The 24,242-nt window shown below is 41.2% G+C and overlaps 1 protein-coding gene across 6 annotated transcripts; it reads left to right on the plus strand.

Annotated features, from left to right (window-relative positions):
* The first annotated feature begins 206 nt into the window (after window positions 1-206).
* pou2f1b (POU class 2 homeobox 1b) lies at window positions 207-23,998 on the plus strand. 6 transcript variants are annotated; one of them, XM_018759094.2, is made up of 14 exons: window positions 207-625; window positions 9,442-9,507; window positions 9,861-9,949; window positions 15,720-15,899; window positions 16,119-16,248; window positions 16,997-17,088; window positions 17,464-17,631; window positions 18,493-18,634; window positions 19,056-19,210; window positions 19,600-19,782; window positions 20,691-20,796; window positions 21,003-21,342; window positions 21,459-21,547; window positions 23,199-23,998. In XM_018759094.2, exons 1-14 carry the CDS (start codon window positions 580-582, stop codon window positions 23,501-23,503), a joined length of 2,091 nt encoding a protein of 696 aa, XP_018614610.1. In that variant the 5' UTR covers window positions 207-579; the 3' UTR covers window positions 23,504-23,998. The 6 variants fall into 6 exon arrangements, with proteins under 6 accessions (XP_018614610.1, XP_018614585.1, XP_018614593.1 ...); XM_018759069.2 differs by having other exon boundaries at window positions 16,110-16,248; window positions 23,199-23,997; XM_018759077.2 differs by having other exon boundaries at window positions 16,110-16,248; window positions 19,603-19,782; window positions 23,199-23,997.
* The last annotated feature ends 244 nt before the right edge of the window (window positions 23,999-24,242 follow it).

Consider the following 24,242-nt stretch of genomic DNA (forward strand, 5'->3'; position numbering starts at 1 on the left):
AGCACATTCAACCGTAACTCGCGTGCTTTCAATGCGATACAATTACACGGACCGCGTGCTCGCGTTCGACTCGTGGACGCGCGCAGCGTCCCCCACGCGCTGACCGCTTCCGGAAAGAGTGCGATCTGACGTCTGCTATTATTTAAATACATTTAATTAATCCAGAATAAATTACGAAATTATACAAAATTTCACGCTAAGTAGTTAGCCTCAGAAAGCTCGCACTTGGAATTTCCTCAAAATATAAAGACAACCGCAATTCTGCGTTGTTCCTTTCTTTTTTTTTTTTTTTTTTTTCCTGTTTTGAAGTTCCTCGGTTCTCCATCCGTTTCCGACAGTCCTGGGAAGCGCCGCTTTTTTTTCTGCAATTCATTTCTTTAAAAAATAGCTAATTTAACGTCGAACGAAGAGCGCCGTCGCTAACACGTACACACAAATGCACCAGAAGAGCAGTTCTGCCTCTGTTTATGCAAGCATAACACAGTAAGGAAGCGGCAGACACAATGCGGAGAGCTGAGGCGGCGCGGGGTGTGTAGTTCTTCTGTCTCTGGGTTGGGAATTCATGTTTAAATATTCAAAATGGCGGACGGGGGAGCAGCGAGTCAAGATGAGAGTCCAGGACCAGGTAATCATTACTGCATTTTACATATTCATATTCATATTCAAACATTCTTTCTCTCAACCCACATCAGGAAGAGGGAAGAATCAAACTTAAACGCTTTATCGTAATTTAGTTGTAAAGTGCAGCAGTCGGGTTATTCCTCCCTACCTACCTGGCTGTGATTCAGGGGCAGCGAGGGGCAACTGGGATTGCAGCGCAATAGCGGATTTGGAGGAAAAACACACGCGTCCCCTTCTTTGTGTGATTAGGGCGCAGCGGCCGCTGCATATTCATACAGCTACCGAATAACCGTGATTTAGCATATTTTATTAGTAATATTACTGTACGTTTGTGTGTTGGTGGGCTGTGTGGGAAGCGCGACTAGAAGATATTATTAGTTTGTGGAGACGAGGAAGGCGAAGTGCTTTGTGTTTGTTTCTGTGTGGTGCTCAACACCCGTTTGCATATTCATCCCTCTCCCGACATGCACAGTCTCTGCATATTTCTCTCCTCTGCTCTGCTCTTCGGCGGGGAAGAACATGAAGAAGCGCTACAGTCACAGTGCAGTGCAGTGCAGCAGTAGCGGGCTCGAGTCTCCCTCTTAGGCTTTTCCCCTCATTATGCCGTTTGCCTCCATCCTTTGTGCCCCTTCCGAAGGCGTGCAGCCCTGCCTGCGCTGGACACCCGATATTTGTGTTTATGTAATTTGTCACGATCGGTGTTCGCGAGGCGGCATGAATCGCTGCCTCGGATGGAGAGAGGGTGAACACATGCTGCTTTGAGCGGTTTTCAGCTCCTTCGAGGGAAATGTGCGTTTCGCGTGTCCTGCTGCTGCTGTACTGTGGAGTTACTGTACCGTTCCGCCGCCCAGTCGTACCTGCTGCGCTCGCGGTCCCGGCGCCTTCTTCTCTGCGCGATTGCGGGGACAGGAACAAAGCGCGAGCGCGGCGCGGCGCGCCTCGCCTCGCCTTCTCGAGACTCTCGAGCACACCTTTGCGTTGCGCGCGGCACTTCACTACTTCTTTACTCGTTAACCATTGATTTGGCCCGTTCACTTTGTCTCCCCGAAAAGCGGAATTTTCAGTTTGTGAGCACAGTGCCGGGGGGCTCTGAAATTCAGCTGAAAAAGTTGTCAGACGACCTTCCCGTCGTCGACGTGGTTGTGTGAAATCCGCACTTCTGTAGCCCGATATCATCCGTTACGCGGCACAGTGAACAACGGAACCAATTAGCACCCCCAGCACCTTGCGAAAGTTTTTTTTTTTTTTTTTTTTCTCCCCCCCTTCCCCCTTTTTTCTCCTCAGATGGTGAGTACAATAAAACAAAAATGAGCAACTTTTGATACGCAAGGGATTTAATTTTTATTCATTCACTGAAGACATTTTTGACATGGTTTTAACCATAGAAAGTGGTATCTAGCCCCTCTTCGTTTAGTTTGAATTCATCTCAGAATCGTTTGTGTCCGGTGATGCACGAAAATCGTCTTCAATTAGTCGAAAATGGAAGCAGTGAGTGAGCAGTGTTCCCTCCCCACGGTCGGAGCTCCGCTCGGCACAAACTCTTAGATGCTCTGCAGTGTGAAGTATTTCATGATTAATTTAGGGGTTGTTGTCTGATTTTAGTTAGGTCCATATTTTTGTGAGCGCTGAGGATGGGGTGGTGTTTGTTTACGGATGCTGAATATGTTAAAAAGTGGAGTCTCATTAGAATGGCTAATTTGGGGAGGTTTCTTTTATTTAAAATGGCCGACCGTTTCTCCGCCTCTCATGTTTAATAATGTCGGTCTTTCGGGTACGGCTCGTTGGGTCTCTGTCCGAGTCCCGCCGTGCATTTTCCTGCTCTTCCACCGTTTTTGTCCATAAACGAGGCCTGTTTGGCCGCCGGAGCCTCGGGCCTCGTCTCTTAGGCCCCGCTCGTATTTATTTATGGCTCGCCTTTCTTTGTGCGCCATTTACTGACGAATCCGTCTAAAAAAATTAGTTGTATTTCTCAGGAGCGGACCGCTTTTACAAATGAATGAGAGCAAGACGAGCTGATGGTGTGACAAAAGAGGTTTAGCAGCTCGCTAATTCTCATTGGGTGTGTAAATAACGTTCGCTGGCAGTTGCTAAGCGGCTAGCTAACAGACACTCTCTGCACTCTACTCTGGCTGAGTGCATGAAACACGGCATCGAATGTAATTCTTTTTATGCGTACTGTATTCAAACGACTACAATGATTTTCCCTGTCATTTTAGCGTCGGTCGGCTATCACAGTAGTTTTGCTTTTGGCATTGATGTTAAAACGAACTTTCTCATTATATATAAATGTAATAAAATAAATGGCTGCGAGCGCACAATCAGTCGCACACACAATGGTGCACGTCGTTGTTGAATTCCGGTGTGTTTAGTGTTGTACCAGCCAGTGCTTGTGCGCTAAAACTACTGCCAGTTAGTTTCGCAGGGCCCGTGCCTATAGTATGTGAGTTCGTGTAGTATCGTAATCTTTCTCGTTCTCTGTCGTTGTGTCGCTAAGCCTAAATTGTATATGAGCTTAAGTTGAAATACTACAGAACTTCTATCCTTGGTGTGACCAAACTCAGGAACGTGTGACGTCGTGTCCTCGGGACGGCGACAGTAGTTGCATGTCAGGGCTCAGGACACTAGGTTGAATCTGTGTTCATACAGACGGTTAAGTTTAACCAGGCAACTCAGTCAGTGTGGAAAAAGCAGAAACTGCTACAGTAATGGCTATTTAAGGACTGAGGCTCATTTGCATAGTTGACACAACTCTGATTTCCCTTTTTTTGGCAAAATCATCAAAAAAAAAAAAAAAAGCTTCAGTGCACCTGGTAGATTGATGGCAGTGTATTGTGATTTTGGAGAGCCATTTTAGATGAGTGCTGACACTAGAGAGAAGCAGATGAAGTCATGTTAATAGCAGCCCATGAATATGAGCCATGCAACATTGAGGCTGACCTCTTTCATCCAAATTTGTATGCAGTTTGCAACGACTAAGAGTTTTGCCTTTTTCTGTCCTACTAGTTGCTGGAAAGTGTATAAAATAAAACTTGCATAGTTTATCAGCATTAAAAACACTAAATTACTAGGCTAGGCATTATCACAGTATGGGAGGTTTGCAGACCCATGAGAAATTCTCAATTTTGATTGACAGTGTGACTTAAAACTAGACTGTCAACTGTTTGGTGCTGTTTACACAACTTGGTCTCAGTAACATACCAAATTGATATTCTTTGCAAAGGAGACTGTGAAAGAATGTGACAATTTAATTGCTCAGTATTATAGTGTTTTCTGAAATGCGAAAGTACTTTTTGAACTCATACACATGAAACATCTGTAAAGTCAAAGTAAATATTAGTTAATGGTTCAAGATATCCTACACAGAAGTACACAATCATTGAAAAAATAGCTTTTGTGGTGGCTGCTCAATGGTATTTGCTGTACTTTTTGCTCAGTTTGTAGAGAACAACTTTGAAGGTGCTGTTGAAAGGCATTCCTCCCCTGTTACCTTACCCATATTCCATAGAGGGTTTTGTGCATGTTTTTTTTAAACCCTTTTCCCTTGAGAAATTGATCTGCACTATCTTTGTACATGTTACTGCTTAACAGAAATCAAATACAGCATTTAGTGTATATGTGGTACAGAGTACTGCAGTCTATTTTTTTAGTATTAAAAAAATTTAAGTGGTTAATGCAGGGAGAACACTGCATATGTCCTACCAGTGTACAAAGAAGTTGACAGTGCTCGGGTGTCATAGTTTTCCTTTTTAAAATAACATCACATGGCATTTTCTGGTTTTGCAGGAAAGATGGCTACTAGTTGTGTTATAACTGAACACTAATAAGTCATATTTTACATTGAAACTAATTTTAATTACATAAATGAGGGGTGGGGGATTACAGAAAACTGCAGATTTTGTAGTCTAAACTGAATATGAGATTACTCTCTGTTTTACGAAAGGCAGAGGGTTGAGGTTATGATTTTTCGTCTGGGATGATGAGGCTGAATCTTGTTAATCATCTGTGGAAGATACAAATCTAATCAGTGTCAACACAATTTGCATTTTTCCTTTAATATAATTTTGCCTGAAAAGGAGTTTGAGAATTAATGCTATTACAAATGACTGTGAAATTATAAATATGGTGTAATAAATGCTTAGTTAAGGGTATTATGTTTTAAGTGTCTGTCTGTATTGTCTGTACTTTTCAATCTACTATAAATAATCCTCCACTTGTAATAATTTGTTGGATTATTGCTTGTGTATCCTCATCCATTGATGATAGGTCAGGTGTTTGTTTTTCACTGTCTTGGGACCTTTGCATATTTTGAAATTCAAAGAGATGTCAATGCATACTAACGTGCTGAACTGTTATCCCTTTTTCAGCAGTGACTGTGCCTTTTAATCTTACTATTAAATTCCAAAGTTCAGTCACACTTAAGTCAGTTTTGTAAAACCTGATGTTGACCAGTGCTTTATTTGAAAATAGTATTACTTTTTTCCCTTCATATTTTGATCGGAGGTCACATACCCAGCTCAGAGTAAGGGAGCAGAATTCCACTGATTCATGGATATAGTTAATTATTCATCGACTTCAGTCTTTGTAGAGGCTAATTAACACTTTATGAAAAACAGGGCTAAAGAAACAGGAATGGAAATCAACACACTTTTTCTCTTCTATATATGATGCAGTATTAAGAGTATTTTGCATGTTTCAATTTGCATTTTCTGGTATTTGAATATGATTAATTTCTCTGAGCATCTGTTCTTAGCTGAGAATAAAAAACAGCTCCTTTTGCCAACATTACATTATTCAGATAGAGCTACAATAAAGGTGGCCTAATTAATCACTAATTTAAAATTCTATTAATTAAAACATTTGCATAATGAATTATAGAGTGTTTCTTTGAGTTTTTGAACCTCGCCAGAATGTATTTTTTTCTGTCTTATGCATTTTCATCTTTTTCTCACTACAAAGCTCCTGTGTTTAGAACTGAAACTGTAGCCCTGGCAACTGTAATAATGGAAGCTGACAGTTTGGAGTTTGTTGCTTTAGGAGTTCAAGCTGGTTGCTTTTCATTTTTTCTGTCATTTTGTTGCTCAGTGGTAAATGTAGTGTTGCAGGTACTCTAATCAAAACATTAAAAGGGTAAAGCTGTGTGTTCTGTTTTAGGGCCTACTTTGGGTGTAGTTAGTTGGGGAGGGGGGTGACAAATGGCTTTATTTGACAGATTGGTCCAGTGGTGTGGGTAGCTGAATCATATGCACAATGCAGTACATCAGTTACCTTTAGATGAATGCAACTGTTACTTTGCTCTTGTTTTATTAAGAGCAGTAAGAGGTCAGAGGTTCTTGCTTCAGGGGTGTTCCATTTTGGTGCAGCTCTTATGTACAGCTGTGCTGGTGTGTATTACCTGCTCTGTGCTCCCTCTTGGTCTGTCCACCTCAATTTTTTTTCTCAACAGATGCTCTCCTCTGTCAGCAACGGCTGTATTCATATTGTAATGTGTGTTCCTTCAGAGGTCACTTTGCATTACAAATGTGACCTTTCTGTTCCTCTGGGCTGGCTCTCTGATAGCTCTGTAATGGGACAGAGGCTGGATCTGCCCCCCTCCTTTCTCAGATCTGTAGCATGGGGCAGTGCTTCGATAACAGGCTGGGGAAAGTGCCACCCCAGGGTCAGAGTCCATTCCAGCCAGTAAGAGTTTGAATCAGAGACACCGTGCCACCACCACCACCTTCCCTTTTCACTCTTGTTTGAATGTGATTGACTCTGTCATCCAACTAAAGTTCTGCAGAAGAGCAATAAATATTTGAAGCATCGCTAAAATGTGAAGTAACACCTAACTATGGCCTTGTTCTCAGTCCTTTAGAGAGTGTGTTCACGTAACATGTAGCTCTAAAAGCATAATCTCCATCATAACATCTATGAATGGTTCCCTCTTCTGTGCTATAAGAATTTAACTGTGGGCTTTACTGTATGACCTACCTGTAGACATCCCTGTTGCTACTCTCTGCATTGTTTAGCTCCCATGTCAGATGTACTGTTTGCATGTAGGGTACAAGTCAAAGGATCAAAAAAAAGCTGAATGACAAACGTAGTATATGTCCAGAAATAATGAGATGGATCTGTAACCTTTACAATGTAATTTCTTTAGTCACGCTCTGCTACACACTCTGCCTTTGTTCTTTGCTGTGTTTGAATTGTACACTTTCAGAAAATGCCTCAGCTGGTGCTGTTTTTTTTTTTTTTTCTCCTTATAAAGCTGGGTGCTTTGAGTTCCTTGTCTGATGGGGTGAGTTTCCCCTGCTGGGTGGCTGATTGGTCTGCTCCTGTCCTCTGCCATGCAGTGTGGCCCTGATACTCATATGCCACAACCTTTCTACTCATTGCCTGGAAAAGCAAAGTGAGCTTTGTCTGAGATTTGGATTGGAGCTGAGCTGGAATTGATGTCTGCTTGTTGAACGCAGTCTGCTAAAAGTTGGGTCCTTTCCAGCTTACTGGCAAGAATAGCCAGCATTGCCTCCAACAATCTTTGTATGTATACATTGTTAAAAGAAACTGACTCACAAATTGTTTGGCTGTCACTATTTTTAGTGTTGATGTTTAATGTATAGTATCAAAGTGTGACCTACAATGTCGATTTAACATCCTGAGCGGTAATGTATAGTCCTGTAGCAGACTACAGTCCTGAAATAGTAACAGATGTATTTACATTTAACACTTTAATATTTCAGCTCTGACAGTTTATGCCAGTTACGACTTTTGTTTTTTTTTGTTATAAAGTCCTGTTCAGCTGATTTGTATCCGCTGAAAATGCAGCATGCATCCGTCACCTTCGGAGGAATAGGATTAGAAGGTTTAGACTGACGCCGTTTCCAATTTGTATGTGTCCCAGCACTGACGTTTCTTTCGCTGCTCACCACCATCGCCATCCATGGGGTTGGCAGTGCGTGCAGGGAACTTCATTACAGTGTCCCTCTAATTACACCGCTCCATTGCCACCGGTAATTAGGTCTGGCGTCTCATCCGTCACTGTGATGCTAGCTTGGAATTTTGGACCCCCCCCCCCTTCTTTTTTTCCTGCAAACTATCCAATTAATATGCTAATGGTCTGATAAATATTTATAGGAGATTTAAATTATGCAGAAAGCTTTCAGTGCTCTGTGCGAAGTGAATCGCTCACAGGACTTCAAAGCACTTTTTGCTGCACTAACGAGGAGAGGTAGATTTGCATAGGGCTTTAATCAGCTGAATACTGATTAAGGTTCATTATGGGAGCTGCCAGCTGCAATCTTTGTTTCTGTTTTTTTCTCCCCTTTTTTCCCCCTCCCCCAAAAAAGAACTTTTTCACACTCTGGTTGTCGTGACGATTGTGCTTTACTGTGCGAGGTAGTGCTCTAAAAGACAGCGAGAGTGGGTCTGGAATCTGCACACGGAGAGAAGCACAACTTCATCCCTCCCTCTGTGTGTTACGTGCTTTTCCGACCACCACTTTCTCGTCCTCCTGCTGTACATCGCTCCCCTGTCAGGTGCACTCCGAGGGGAAGTTTTCCTGGCTCTGCCCGGGGGGGGTCTGGCAGGACTAGCCTGAAGCTGGCCATTGGGAGGCCATGCTGCAGATTGGTGACACTGCTGTTGGGGGTGAGCAAGGCTCTTGTCTTCAGTCAGCTTTGTTTGTGTTCTGGTAGGGCTATGTGCTGAGTATATGTAAGTGTGGGTGTGTCTCCTTCTGTAGTGCATGTTTTTTTTGCAGTACTCTAGTTGGTTCTCATGGCTTATACATTGCCATGAAGCTTTTGACCCTTGCCTGTTCACTGGGATGCATCAACATGCAAATCCTTTGCTCAGTCAGCACAGGGGCTTCATCAGTTTCAGAACTACTGCTATATACTGCTTAAATCAACTGCGTATTTTAATTTTTTTCTGTTAAGGGATTTTTTTACGCTGATTTGATAGTTGAAAATGTGCATGAGAAACTTTTTCTTTTTATGCATTTTAATTTAATGTTCTTCTGCAGCTGTTTTTTTTCCCCTGTCTGACCACTGTAAGAGTGCTGTACAAAGTATGGCCAGAAAGGTGACAGCCCACCTCATCAGAATGCATATACAGTATTTTGAAAATTTTTACATCCCAAACAGCCAGTGCGCTGTGGCATGTTTAGGCATGTACATGCTTTCACCACTTAAAATAGTCTGAAGTATATCATGTTGTTGGTTGTCTGTAATATCAAACTTAATTTGTAGGGGCAGGTTCTGCACTATCCCAAATCACCCACATTGAGCACCATTGTAGTTGCTGCAGGTCACAATATGCCACACTCACCCGAAGCATTACAAACTGTCAGTGAGTGAACCTGAATGATGGCTTACAGCTACTCCTTAAGTTGCAGGGCACAACCTGCATTCATTAGCAAAATCTTAGCTGTTCTTAAAACCCATCACATATCATGGTTCCAGTCTTATTCTCCAGAGTTCTTTCTGGCTTTGCTATGCTATGAGTCTGTTATAGAGGGACATGCTATTTCCCAAAGCTTCTGTTTCCTATGTTTGATGTTTTTCAGTTGCCACTCTTGCCTTCGGCTTTTTTAGGATTTGAGGTTTTTTAAATGGTCTTTTCGTTACATCTCCTAGGAACTTCGCAAAACCAATCATTTTCAAATAACCTATGTATTTTGCTGTTGTATAGTGTTCTGCAGCTGTTCAAGGCACTTGTTAAAATTAAGCTGTAACTATCTCTGAGATGGTATTTTTTTTGGGTTTAAAACCTGGGTATTTAGTTATTTTACGAAAGAGTATGCAGCATTTCGGTCATTGTCATTTTTTTCTTTGTTTTTTTAAGAATCAAGAATGAGTGATTCAGCAGAGAAGAATAAAGACACAATGGAGAGTGGGGATGGAAATGCAGGTACGTCACAGAGCCTTCCATGCCTTAATTTTTTACTCGTGACTCCCGTAAGAGATTAAATGAAACGCAGGGAAATGTAGATCAGCGTGCGCTAGAAATGGTGTTTTATGGCTAGGCTGCTTTGTGAATTTGTGGCAGTTTGTGTTTTAGTTAGTGGTCATAGAATTCTGCTCTGCACAAAAGTTCTAATACAGCATGTATTTGAGCACCATTGGTAAATTTAAGTTTGATTCCTGTTCAGCTGTAGCTCTATTGATCCCTCTCTGCATGCAGAATAGTAGTGAAACTAAAGGTTTATTGGTGCAGGGTTATTCTTATTACTGTGTGGATCCCCTCCCCTGCTTTTTCCTCAGGTGCCCAAACAAATGGACTGGACTTTCAGAGGCAGACCGTGCAAACAAGTGCAATCACCAATGCGCAAGCACAGGCCCTGTTGCAACAGGTAATGTGTGTATGTACACACACACACACACACTCGCTCTCTTTCTCATTTACAGTGCCCATAGGGTTCTGGCTTTCAATATACATGTTGTGTCTTGCCTTTGATGCATATCAGTGGTGCTTTGTGAAAATGCACTTAACAGCTGTATTCAGTCCCCTCTTGTTGCAGGTTGATGTCCTGTCCTTGCTGTGTTTTTTGGGTTATGGGGGGCGGGGAATAAGGGAGCCCTGTGGAATGCAGCTGTGGAAAGGCCTTAAGAGTGACCAGCCAAGAGAAGCAAAGCCACTGGTGTTTCCATGGTGAACATTTTGTTGCTTTGGCGCAGGCCAAATTTTGGCAGCAAAGTGGCACATTTTTTTCATTGGAGCCGGGCGCTTATTATCTCCAGGATGAGCAGGAGTAATCAGTACGATATGCTAATTGGTTGTTCTGCAGTCGCTTGGAAACAGGTGGTGGCGAATATGCAAATCTATGCAGAATTTACATTCACTGCATAACTAGTTTTTAATTAACATACCCCCCTCCACAAAATTCCTGTGGGCTGTGACTTAAAGCTTTTAGTTTTACTGTTTGAAACTAGTGAAATTGCTGTAAAAAAACCTGGGGATTTCAGCTACTTAGAATTCAGCTTTCCTTTTATGCTTTATATCTAGCACACCCACTGGCAGCTTTCGGCAGGATAGGGCAGCTGGAAAGAGTACTAAATGGAGATGAATTGAAATCAAATGCTTTATATGAATACCCGAAGGTTAGTCCAAATCTAATAATGTCACACATTCAACTATGTGGATTTGTGTATATGGCATGAATGTATAACTAGCAGTTAATGCATATGTGACAGGCAGTAAAATGGTTGTAATGAATATGGTAGCATTCTGAAATTCAGTCTGGTTTTCTTGGGTTATACTTACTAAAACTGAATTACTGTAATTATGGGTGTTTAAATTTGGCTAATGGTAACATCAGTAATGCAAGCTTAAGTACATTTCATATGCCATATTAACAATTTTTTAGACTCTACAGGATCTTTCAGTGGGCTGTATTAATACCTTGTTCTTCATTGTGAATTTAGAGCCAGGCAAGATCCTTTGAGAAGAGTAACGGTCATTATTTTTTTTTAATTCTTTTTTTAGCATTTCTTTCAAATAGGAAAATTGCACATTTTGTACATTTTTGAATATTAAGTTGCATTTTTGAGACAGTCTGTGTGTTTCTTGCTAGAATTTTTTCTTTGAGAGGGTAGGATCAGTCTTCTTTGCTAGGTCAGTCTTTGGTTATTTTTAATCCAGATTTGTTTGCCAAGGTCCAAGTAAGGTTTTGCTTCTGAAAATTAAAATATCTTCTGATGCGTTTACATTTCACATTGATGCACTTCAAGTGTATTGTTCTGAATCAATGGTTGACACTAACCTGAGCTACTGTACTTGGTGGTCATTTCTCTGTATCAGTAATGGAGCAGCATCAAGGTTAATGGGGCTGCTCTTAGGTTTTTTTTAGTCATAATGAAATGAGATTTTGGCAGGCAGTGATGTACAACTTTCTTTCCCTCTTTAATTCATTAGACATGAAAAGGGGGCCATTTACAAAGTTTGTCACATAGGAGCTGTATCCTTGTTTGCTTGAAACACATCTGAACATGTGAGAAAAACTCAGGTGCTGCATTATGCCCTTTGGTCTCCAAAGTCTCCTTTTAGAAGGGAAGGAATAAAATATGTACATCCTTTAGCTGACAACAGCCAAAGCTTTCCCAGAACCCACTGCAGAAAATGTTGGATTTATTGTTTTTAGAATAAGGTGATTGTGCCAGTGTTTTACGTGGGCCATTCAAAACAAATGTGAATGCCAGACTTCTGCTGATAGTGTCATGACTTAAAAATGACGGGTTTGTTTTTAAAAATATCTATTTAAAGTGTTTAAAAGAGCAGTATTTGTTTGTGATCTCAGAATGATGGTCATTTATCCTTACTGAAGATGTCTAAATACTGTTGTGTGAGTGTACGCTTTGAACATTTCTAACAAATATTTTGTATTACTATTTTGTGGAATAATGGAACATACAAATATAGCCTGTCTGACTCCCCCCTCCCCTACTGTATTGGTTAGGCCCTGGTAGTGAACTGCAACTCAACCTAAATTTCCCAGTCAAGTCATTAAAGCCTAGAGTCTAAGTTTTAATATTTTTAATTTGATCTGTCATTGTTCTCTAAAACTTTACTTAAGATTGGTACTGAATCTGCTTACAATTTTCAGTCTTGTTTCACTGTACATTACACACAAATACTATACAAGAAAACACAATCTCTTTTGAGTTAAAATAGCTGTCAAGTTAGATCTTTTAATATAGACTGTTTTGAGAACTGTCCAAGTACCGGAAGGTTTAACCTGTACTAAATGGAGTAGATTCCCCGAAACTCCTGGCCACTGACCATGCCCTGTGTTCTGGTTCTAGTCTAAGTCAGGGGATACAGGGGACCCTCCAGCCTCCAGCCAGCAGGGGGTACTCCCCCAGACACAGCTGATGTTGGCCGGGGGACAGATCACTGGAGTAAGTGGCATGCTGCTGACGTGTGTCCCAGGACCTAGAGCTCACTGCAGTATTGGATACCTTTGCCACTAGTGCAGTTCTCATTGCATTAATTTTGACTGTCAGCCCCCTCCTATTCCCCCAACCACTGGAACAATTCTCACGTGCTTGACTGAGGCACACTGGATTAAGTCGAGACATATGATGAGCAGGTAAAACTACCACTGACTTTGGCCAGATAACCAGGTAACCACTTTGCAGGTGTTGCATGATTCAGTCAAATGTTTTAGCAGTGATGGGGAAAGAGGATGGGGCAGAGGGTGGTGTTTTGTCATTTTGCTCGTTCTTTGTTGTATGGTGGACACATCCCTGCCTGTGCCTTAAATCAACATATGGTCATTGTGATTATTCCAGCATCTGTCAGTTACATTATTACTGTATGTTCTCGCATGTCTTTCAGAATTGTATCCCCCACCCACACAAACTCATTTCAGATATAACCATACACTTGTGCCCTTTACTCCAAATTTCTACTAAGACTAAGCTGACAGTTTAGGAGTATCTGGACCAAGCAAGAGAGTGAAGCATCAACATGGCAAATGAGTCTCCTCCTATATTTGGACATTTATGGTTACCACAGAGAAAATGACAGCTATACTTTAAAATTAATTTTCTCTTCACCATTTCAACTAACATTTTAAGAGCATAGATGACATTTTTTTTTTAAAGAGCATCTTTACCATTGTTTTATCGAAATTACTGGTACAGGAATTGCTGTACTGTCATAGTGTACCATAAAGTTAAAAGGATTCTTTTTTGCATATTTTTCACAAGTTTTTCATGTGTTGTAATCATATATAGAAGAGAGCCTGAGAGAGAAAATTAATCCACTGTTTTTGTGCTTTTTATTTGTTTGATGTGTTATATAATTAAATTTGCAATCTACAGACATGGAAGTTTTTTCACCCCCAGAAGCTCAATTTGGTTACTCAGATAATTACGGTCAGCTGTAAGAATATAGTGCTCAACATTGCAGCCTAATTTAGGCCAATCCTGACTAATATTAAGTCCTCGTATCACATTGGAGTTGTCAACACAGGTTCTGAGGGTACTTCATGCCACAATCAAAAATTCCCCTGCACATTCAGACACATTTTTATCTATGTTGGTGTGAAACGGTTTATAAAGCCATTTTAAATATCTGATGCACACAAACAAGTGTATTAAATTTTTATACAATGCAAAGTTTAGAGTAATTTAATGGGCTAGTCGAAGGCCATATTTAAACCCCACTGTGATGTTATGACAGGACTTGAAATGAGTATGCTTGAAACAAAATGTCATGTTGATGCAGTTCTACATGGAGTAGGCTGGAGTTTTTCCCACAGGGCTGTGAGGAACTGATCAATAACTGCAGGAAATGTCTGGTTGCAGTTGCTGCTACTAAATGTGGTGTAACCAGTTGAGTCCAATGACCCTTTCCGTACAGGGCTTGGGTGTTCCATAACCTTAATTTTTTTCACTCGGACCATTTTATCTTATAACTTGTATGTAGGTCTGATGGTAGTCATTTTGAATATATTCAGTAATGCATAAAAGTAGAAAAGCACCTTTTCACCACACCGTGGTAAAACTTAACATGCATCTTTGCCCACTCTTTCTTGTTTATTCAGGGCAAAAGCAGATTTGGTGGTATCACACTGGATGCTTCTATTATTGCCAGTATTGGATGTATAGGTGCCTCCCAGTGTCTGGGCTGTGTGACCAGGCATTCGATCCCAGTTCAGTCTGTGGAATTTCCACGTTGCCTATATTTTCATATGGTAGTGTTGCTCTGGTTTATTCCCACAAAGACAATCATTCCGGTTGGCAACTTTTAAATTATCCTTTTTGTGTGTGTGTGTGTGTGTGTGTGTGTGTGTGTGTGGTTAATGGGAAAAACTTCATATATTGAAGACTAGTAAGAAAAGACATCCTTACGTCCTGTGCGGCAGAAATAAAAATGACATCAAAGATGTGCTGACACTTTTTAATGTTTAAAAGTGAATTGAACACTTAGTGGTGAAATTTTTAACACTAACTGCAGTTAACTCCTCTTCTTTAAGGACTAACCTTTGTGTATATAAAAAAAGATCTAATTTTATCCTAGTTTGAAATTGATAGAGTGCAGTCATATCTGGATGATGTGCCTTACCTAACACAGCTTTGTATGTTAACTGATCTTTTTTTTTTGCTTCCTAGTGAAGAAGTAAGGTCAAGCGTCTGACTACCCCTGTGATCTTAAACCTTTTGAAGTGGTTTTTAACTGCTGAATGAATACGCCTGAGACTCATTCACTTTTTGCTTCCCTTGCTATGATCCTGCAACAGAAGATGACCGTTTCTCTACCACAAAAAAATCCTCATGCGGCTTTTCTGTGACATCTTGCTCTCACTCTTTTTCTGCTCAGTCAGTCAGTACTGCATTTTTTTCTTTTTTTCTCTTTATCAGCTATCAGACATAACGGTTGTAAACATGAGCACTTGTGTGTATCATGGCACATTCAGAACCTCCTTTTGTTTCTGAACCCACAGTGACTAATGTGTCTTTTAGAGCTCCCTGGTAGTGATTTTCCAGAAAGATTAATTATCTCCCAGCATGCTCGTTTGATTTCATTACTCTAATGAGCAGAGTGGAGCCGCGTGCCATGCAGCTGTTCTTGTAGCCTGCACAGCAGGAGTGGTGTGTAGCCAGGTGGAACAAAAGGGGGCGGAGAGCTGACCCTCTGAACCCACACAGGAATAAAGGGGGCTGAGGGAGGAGGAACCATGGCACCTTGTCATACTGAACTCCTCTCAGCTTCATTCATTCACTGCACGCCATTTAACTTAACCACATCAAAAGTGTCATTCCCCGGTAATGTGCGTGTTGTATGCTCTGCAGTGCTTGACAGGCTCACTGGGAGGAGATTTTTGCTTGCCTTTCTGTCTTAACAGCCTCCCCCACCAATGTTTTCTAATAAAATTTTTAGAACTATGAAGTCTGTTGGGGGTCCTCTACTTGAACTCTGTGTTTCACTGTCTTGCCTCTTCCCGTTTTGCTTTTTTATTCTGTAACTTCATCTGGCTCTTTTCTGAACCCTTATTTAAAGTTCTCTAATCTTTTTGCACTTAGATAAGTCACTTAGTCTTGGTCAGTACCATAGCAAGCAAAGCCTTGTCTCTCTGTGTGTTTTAGGTTCTGACTTGTTTCATTTTCTCTCCCCAGCTGACTCTGACTCCTGCACAGCAGCAGCTGTTGATCCAGCAGGCCCAAGCTCAGCTCCTGGCTGCAGCTGTGCAGCACTCAGCCAACCAGCAGAACACCACCACAGGAGCAACAATCTCCGCCTCCGCAGCCACACCCATCACACAGATCCCCCTCTCTCAGCCCATTCAGATCACACCTGTAAGGACCCAAACCTCACTGCTCTGTGTCTGTACATCTTGGTGTAGTTTTATGGTAGCGTGAAGGTATTTTGACACATGTTCAATTACGGCATACATTAATGTATCATTTTGTAGTATGTTCATCTTGCTGTATACATGGCATGCCAGCATTTACCCTGTATTAATGCCCTTATTGTTGCATTTCCCCTTTCTTCCCTGTGGTGTGGAGGACCTGCAGCAATTCCAGCAGCTGCAGCATCAGAACTTAAATCTTCAGCAGTTTGTATTGGTGCAGCCAGGTCACCCTATTGCCACGCAGCTGCAGCCGGCGCAGTTCATCATCTCGCAGACAACACAGGGGCAGCAGAGTACGTCTATAGCTGCTCATAAACTTTTTTTATTTTTTATTTTTTTTTTTTGCAACAGCTCCTTTATGCCTCACTGTGCACTCAAATAAATTGGCAGAAAATATTCAATTTATTATAGTGATAGTTAAAATTGTTTCTTTGTATATGGAGAAAAGCATTTAAAGACAATACTTAGTTTTGTGGAAAATAGTTCTTACATTTGTAGCTCTGCTGTCTTGCAATAATAAAATTGACAGTCATTATTAGGCAGCCATATCCTATGACTCTTTTAGCTGCTAAGGTGTAGTCACAGAATGTATACTTGTTCAAGATCTGCATTGAATTCATCACTGCCAGAATATGGGCTGTCTTTGTAAGGCAAGAAGGCTTTTTTTAAATTTGTCAGTACTGCTACTATGTTGGTTTCAAGTTTCCAGTCTTCCAAATATTTAGCTGTTTTTCTATAATTCAGGTTTTACTTTTTTCTAGTTGATAGCTGTACTGTAGCTAGAATGTTCTTTATTTTTGGGAATGGCACAGTTTGGAGTTTCATTGTGTCAGTTGGACCTGGTTTCAGGTTCACTTAAATTTTATTGTGGTCTTCTGAACATGTTTCAATCCTTAACTCTGCATTTTTGTTTTCCTTGGTAAATTGAGTATACATAATTGTACATGCAGGACTTCTGTTGGATACTGGTTCAGTTTAGCATAACTGTCTGTTGCAAGTATATCCAATATAAACAATGGACTTAACTTTTACTCTGTGCAGGTCTCCTGCAAGCCCAGAATCTTCTAACTCAACTACCTCAAAGCCAAGCAAACCTCCTGCAGACTCAGCCAAGCATCACCCTCACTACACAGGTCAGACATGGCAAATCTCACAATACCTTCATATCCTGCCTGAACATCATGTTGTAAGACACATGGCATTTCTTTAGAATTAATTTTTATCTGGTAATGTTGTGGTTTGTCAGTACTTTTTACATCTGGTATAGGTTTATTTGTGAATCGTAGTAGATTCTTGTGTTAAAATCCAATTTCCCACATCTTTGCACTGTATTAGAAAACTAACATTCAGTAATGCATCTGGGTAAAAATTCAGATGTATTTGCTGAGAGGTTTTGATTAAAGCAGTTTCCCCTTTAAAAACTTTTTTTGCTCATACTCTTTTATAGATACTGAACATCAAATAAATTGATATAACCTTCCGGCTGCTGTTTTTGTGTTACATTTCAGCCAGCAACACCAACGCGTACGATAGCAGCAACACCCATTCAGCCACACAGCCAGACGACACCAAAGCGAATGGACACGCCCAGTCTGGAGGAGCCGAGTGACTTGGAGGAACTCGAGCAGTTTGCCAAGACATTCAAGCAGAGGAGAATCAAACTGGGCTTCACTCAGGTTGGAGAGAGCTGTAGTGTTGTTTTCTACTGGACAAGTGTATACTCCTTCAGAAGGAAGTAGGGATGTCAGCAGTTAACTGGTTTGCCACAACACTAACCTGTTATGCATGACCTTGTTTTTAAATTTAAATGGGCCTATGTCAGTTGTTTCAGCAGTTTTATTATTTGTGCAGAATAATAGTTGGATCCTTTGAGCCAGAGTCCTCTGAATCTCCATGCTAACTATTTGTGAGAAACTTTGCTCCTCAAATATGTGCAGGTATTTTCAGCTGTCATCCAAGAATGGAAATGTCTTTCAGTGTAAAGCATTTAATCCAATGTATTGATATTGAAGTAAAAGTATCAAAATAACATCAAATTTGTTTTTAAAGTACTTTAAATAATGCGGCATATAATGTTACCACACGCCTCTTAATAGGCAATGGTACAGAATTAAACAGGACACTTAACAAGATGCGGGAACATGGAATGCATAGTTTAAATTTATCTGTGCACTTGTATCAACACAGAATATGGTGTTAGCTACTAGTTTCACGGAACAGGCTGCAGCCCTGCCGCCTTCCTGTGCCAGTACAGTTGTTGGCTATATGATTTCTGGCATTTGTTGTATGATAAGGCAATACATTTTTTCATTTACTTGGCAAACATTTAGGGCACTTTATTTTTGTCACTGTAGGTTGCAAAACTAGGCACATTCTCTGTGTTAAATTCAAAGGCTTTGAAAGAAAGCAAAAGTTATTGATCCTATATGATTTTGAAAAGTAGGTAACTGGCCTTAAATCTGTTAGATTAGCTAAAAAACTACAGAAGTGTTAACTTCATTTTCTCCTTTAATGCCATTCCTCCCTGTGTCTCCCAGGGCGATGTAGGCCTTGCCATGGGCAAACTGTATGGAAATGATTTCAGCCAAACCACCATCTCTCGCTTTGAAGCCTTGAACCTAAGCTTTAAAAACATGTGCAAGCTGAAACCACTGTTGGAGAAGTGGCTTAATGATGCAGGTTTGTCCCTCCTTAGTGTGCTCCTCTTTTCACATGTTAAAGGCACAAAAGCCACATCTTTCCATATTTGGGTCAAAGTCTCTTCCTAATTTTAGTTCAGTTTGAAGAAACACAAAGTTATGTGCAGTTTTACAATTACAAAGTCATCTGTATTTATCTGAAACTGCCTTCAAATGTAAAACTACAGGATTGTTCATCTTCGTTCCCAGTTAGGCTATTCTTGAGGAAAAAATATTTTGTATCTTCTTCTTCCTACACTGGGGACCACTGCTTCTTTTACAGCTGTCGCTTATCATTGACAAAGTGGCTTAGAGATAATGTGTAAATATTGCAGGTGGAACTGTCGTCCATGATCTGAGGTTGGAACAGGCCCTTGTATTCTCAGGTTTTTACCTTTCTCCCTTTCTTTGATCGCCCACTGTGTGTGCAGAGAACCTGACTTCGGACCAGGCCTTGTCCAGCCCCAGTGCCCTTGGCTCACCTGGCATGGGTATAGAGGGCCTGAACCGCCGCCGCAAGAAGAGGACCAGCATCGAGACCAACATTAGAGTGGCCTTAGAAAAGAGCTTTCTCGAGGTGAGTGATATTTCACATCAGAGACACCCGAGTGACAGTAAAAGTGGAAAACTGTTTGGAATGTTGGTGACTGCAGTGACTGTTTCTAATTTTGTGCCTTTGAGAAATATAGATAAGCCAGTCACTTAAAGGGATAATAACCATGAGAAATGTGTAATGCCTAGTTCTGAATTAATAGTGTATCTCAAGCAAATTAGTAATAGAATAATGCGAATGTATACTAAGGGTTATTCACTGAGAATAACAAATTAATACTGAGAATAACAAATTAATACTAAGAATAACCCTATCAATAATATGGTCTTCAGGAAGCTATTCTTTTGAGTTCAACAATGTGACCCTACACACCATAGTGAAAGGGAACCTGTGGTCTCTTTACCCTTCTCAAGCAGAACCAAAAACCTACCTCCGAGGAGATCACCATGATTGCTGACCAGCTGAACATGGAGAAAGAAGTGATTCGTGTGTGGTTCTGCAACCGTCGGCAAAAAGAGAAGAGGATCAATCCCCCTAGCAGTGGCAGTGCAAGCAGCACCCCCATCAAAGCAATCTTCTCCCCACCTGCCCCTATGGTACATATTTCTTGCAGTACAACACACCTCTGTCAAACCAGTCTGATCTCAGCCTGTTTGTGGCACATGTTCTGTTTCCTCATACAACTTTTAAGCCATTCAGTGTACTACTATTGAAACATTTTTTGCACTGGTTTCTGCTAAGGGTCATAAAACGGCATCTCTAGGACCACAGGTTTATAGGCATAAACTAATCCTAAATAATTTCTGACATGTAAAAATTTCACATGGCAATTTAAGTTAAATTAAAATCCTCATAAGCCAGAAAACTGCAGTATTTCTGTAAAATTTCATTTTATTTGTACCATTTTCCTCTAGTCTGGTATCCTCTTGTATGTTTTACAAATTCCAAAAATTATCCACACTAGTAGATTCTGAAGTCAGCAATACTGCAAAGTTTTAACTTGGTGTGTTCAGTATGGCTAGCTCATGCTCATGAAAACAGTCCTTTCACACCCATTAATGCAGATGCCAACCACACCATAGAGCACTGATGACTTAAAGCATGCATGTTTCACTGAATTGTTAAAGTGAGTGCTTCAAAAGTTCTGCAAGCTCCCCAGCTGAACACTAGAATAGGAATTGATGGGGAAGTCAAATTCCGTGGTTGCTGTATTCATATAACCAGCATTTTTGTTTCATGGCAGTCTCTGTGCCTTTGTGTATAATTATCCTGATGGTTGACTACTTGCAGAATTTATAAACTACAAATTTACGTATTAGTTATGTGCAACTGTTGTTGCTTCTCTAGATATAAAATTTTGAACTGCTGTAGGGTAACAGATTTAAAGCTCAAAATAACCTTGGCCTGTATCAAGTAGTATTTGACATTTGGAGTACCTGCCCCTGTCCTTTGTTTTCTCATTGTCCATTTCACATTTTTCGCTGCTTACTCTGCCTCACCACAGGTGCCCAGCACAGCCAGCCTTGTCACCAGTAACACACCAACCACATTGACTGTAAACCCAGTTCTGCCTCTCACCAGCACGGCTGTCACCAGTCTTGGTTTCACAGGTATGTGTGCTTCTATTTGTGTATCTTCCCTACATCCCTGATTGTTGTAGCACCGTTGAGAAAGAACACCCCAATGCTACTGCTGGTCATTTCCTCTGAAGTCTTTACCTTGGTGTTCCTGCAAAAAAAAAAAAAAAACAGTTTTGGAACGTACAGGTGTGCTTCTCTCACCAAGCTGGGATTCTCAATGTAAATGTTCGTTCCAGGCACAACCATTGGTGCAGCAACCACAAACACAGCGTCTGTCATTTCTACGGCTCCCATGGTGACTTCTGCAGTGACCTCCCCTTCCCTGAGCCCTTCCCCAACAGCACCTCCGACTACGGGAAGTGAGGCAAGTGGGACCCAGGAGTCAGCTGTGGTGACACAGGCGCCTTCTTCCTTGGCCTCCTCAATGGGTGCGGGACAGGTGATGGTGACAGCGTCGGGCCTCTCAGCTGCCCTGCAGAGTGCTGCTCAGCTCCCTACCAGTGCCAGCCTGGCAGCCATGGCTGCCGCGGCTGGGCTCAGCCCTGGGCTTATGGCTTCATCGCAGTTTGCACCTGGGTAAGTCTGCAGGACCGGGTGTTAATCTGCACTCCTGCAGTATTACTTGTAGAAGTGCTGATGTTCTTGAAAGCACAGTAACACTCATTGTGGTATGTGCCTGTGTCTCCCTGCAGCGGGGCCTTGCTAAGTCTGGCTCCTGGAGCTCTGGGCAGTGCTCTTAGTCCTGCTCTCATGAGCAACAGCACCCTGGCCACCATTCAAGGTGTGTACCCTGTTGTCTTTAGTCACTTATTTAAATGCACTGTATCACCATGGGGGGGGGTGCGGTAGCGCAGTGGGTTGGCCTGGGTCCTGCTCTCTGGTAGGTCTGGGGTTCAAGTCCCACTTGGGGTGCCTTGCGATGGCCTGGCATCCCATCCTGGGTGTGTCCCCTCCCCCTCCAGCCTTACGCCCTGTGTTGCCGGCTTAGGCTCCGGCTCCCCGCGACCCTGTATGGGACAAGCGGTTCAGACGGTGTGTGTGTGTGTGTGTGTGTGTGTGTGTGTGTGTGTGTGTGTGTGTGTGTGTCACCATAGTTCTGTTTGATTTGACCCGCAACTAAGAACTGTTGAAGGCAGAGGGAAATTGTTTTCTAGGCTCTGAAAACCATTTAGAAATCCTGAGGAGCATTAGAATCAGAACGAGCTTTATTGCCAAGTATGTTCACACATACAAGGATTTGTCTTGGTGACAGGAACTTCCACAGCACAGACAGAATGACAGTGACAAGACAGATGAGAAGATAGAGTATGTGAATAAGGGATAAAAAATATTAAGTACCCAATATACAAAAATAGTCACTAGATACAAATGCAAGGGAGTGCGAGTAAGAGATATGATGTGATAAATAGTTATAAATATCGTTGTGTATTGCATTGGTTTATTCTCTAGGGGGAATTTAGCTGTTCATGAGGTAGATGGCCTGAGGAAAGAAACTTTTCTTGTGCTGCCTTAGCTGCTGCAGTATGGCATGGAGTCAGTACGTTGATTCCTCGATTTTATAATGTCATACATTTTCAAAGATATGCATATTTTATGGTTTTTACTGCATTTTCTTCACTTTATCGGTTTTCCAAAAATTTTGTTTGAAGAATGACTCAGTTCAGTTTTATGTTAGCAAAAACAGGTAGATGTCAGTAAAATGCACTCAGAGTACAAGTCTAGGACCTTGTTAATTGAAGTGGCTTTCACAATGATTACAGTTTATATGTGGTATTCCTGAATGTCAGTGATTAGTAACAGGATAACAAATGTTTCCTGTTTTGGGATGAATGGGTTAAAATCTTGAGGTGAAAAGGAGTTTGTGGAAGTAATGGTTTCATTTTCAAGCATTTCAAAATTGTTTCAGTTCTAATACACCAAGAAGTTTAAAATGTGTTGCAATAGTGTTTTTTAATAAAGCAATACCTAAGATTTTATGCAGTATCAAATCAATAAATTAGTCTGTATTCCTAACCTTTATTATACCTTCTTTATTATTCTTATATGTAAGTGCTTTATTATACCTGCAAATGCAAGGAGATTGATTAATCAGCCATTTGCAAAAGCTTAAAATGGCATCTTTTTTTTTTTTTTTTTTTTTTTTTTACTGTAAAGATATTACATTTACATGACTTTGTTTAGCTAACACTTTTCTCCAAGGCAACTTAGTGTTGAACTACTTATAATTATTACCTACTTGTACATTTGGTTAATTCTTTTTTACTGGAGCAATTTTAGGACCAGTAACTTGCTCAAGGGGACTACAGCTGGAGGTTGAGACTCAAACCTACAACCTTTGGGTCCAAAGGCAGGACCTTTAACCACTGCGCTACCAGCTACCCCCTTGTTAGACAGTCAAGGTGATCGTTCATTCTGAAATTCTCTGCTTGCAGCTCTGGCATCCAGTGGGACTCTTCCAATTACTTCTTTGGACGCGAGTGGAAACCTGCTGTTTGCCAACACTAGTGCGGGCAGCACCCCCAACTTGGTGACAGCACCACTGTTCCTCAACCCCCAGAACCTGTCCCTGCTAACCAGCAACCCTGTCAGCCTGGTATCTGCAGCTGGGGCCGGGGGAACAAGTGGTGGGGCGCTGAACCTGCAGGTTGCCACCACACACAGTGACGCACACCACAGTGGGGTTACTGTGACGACAACGCCGGCCACCACTATTACCACCGCCTCCAAGGCCCAGTGAACTCATGGCCATGCCCCCCTCACTCTAATCTTCTTTCCTCCTCCCCTTTATTATCATTATTTAATATTTTTGCTGCCACCAAAAAGAGAGATCCTACTGAATTTATTTTTTTATATGGCTTTATTATCCACATCTTTATTCCTATGCTGTGCCAGGATGATTTTTTTTTTTTTTTTTTTAATTTTTCCTTTTTCCTTTTTATTTCTTCCTTGCCATTTTAATCATTTTTAATCATTTTCTGGTGGGGATTGGCCACATGCACAAATCACTTGATGTCACAAGAAACAGCAGCAGCAGTATTCTGTTGTCGTGGCATACTGAGACTGTCTGAACAGACTCTAGAAAAACAGCACTCTGTGCAGTCCTGGCACAAATTCGGGGAAATGACAATGATTTTCTCACGTTCCCTAAGTTATTCGTTAAAACATCTTTCTTCTTTTCTGACAAATTTGACAGTTCTAACCAAAAATGTGATACTTGCATTTAACTGCATTACCTTACTAATGAGTTTAATATTCCCTACTAGAATAAGGTTTTATTTGCTTATCTTTTTGTAGGGTATTGGTGATTATTTTATCTAAGGTCTGTCTTGCTGGCCAGTCACACTGTTTATATCAGAGGTCTAACAGACAAGTGGTTTTAATTTGAATTCATTGCTGTGTTTACAAATGTGTGTGAGAGTGTGGATGTGAGAAGTTGATTGCAGGGAGTGTGTGTAGGTGTGTGTGTGTGAACTTTT

The sequence above is a fragment of the Scleropages formosus genome, chromosome 12 (genome assembly GCF_900964775.1).
Source record: "Scleropages formosus chromosome 12, fSclFor1.1, whole genome shotgun sequence".
Taxonomy (NCBI): Eukaryota; Metazoa; Chordata; class Actinopteri; order Osteoglossiformes; family Osteoglossidae; genus Scleropages; species Scleropages formosus.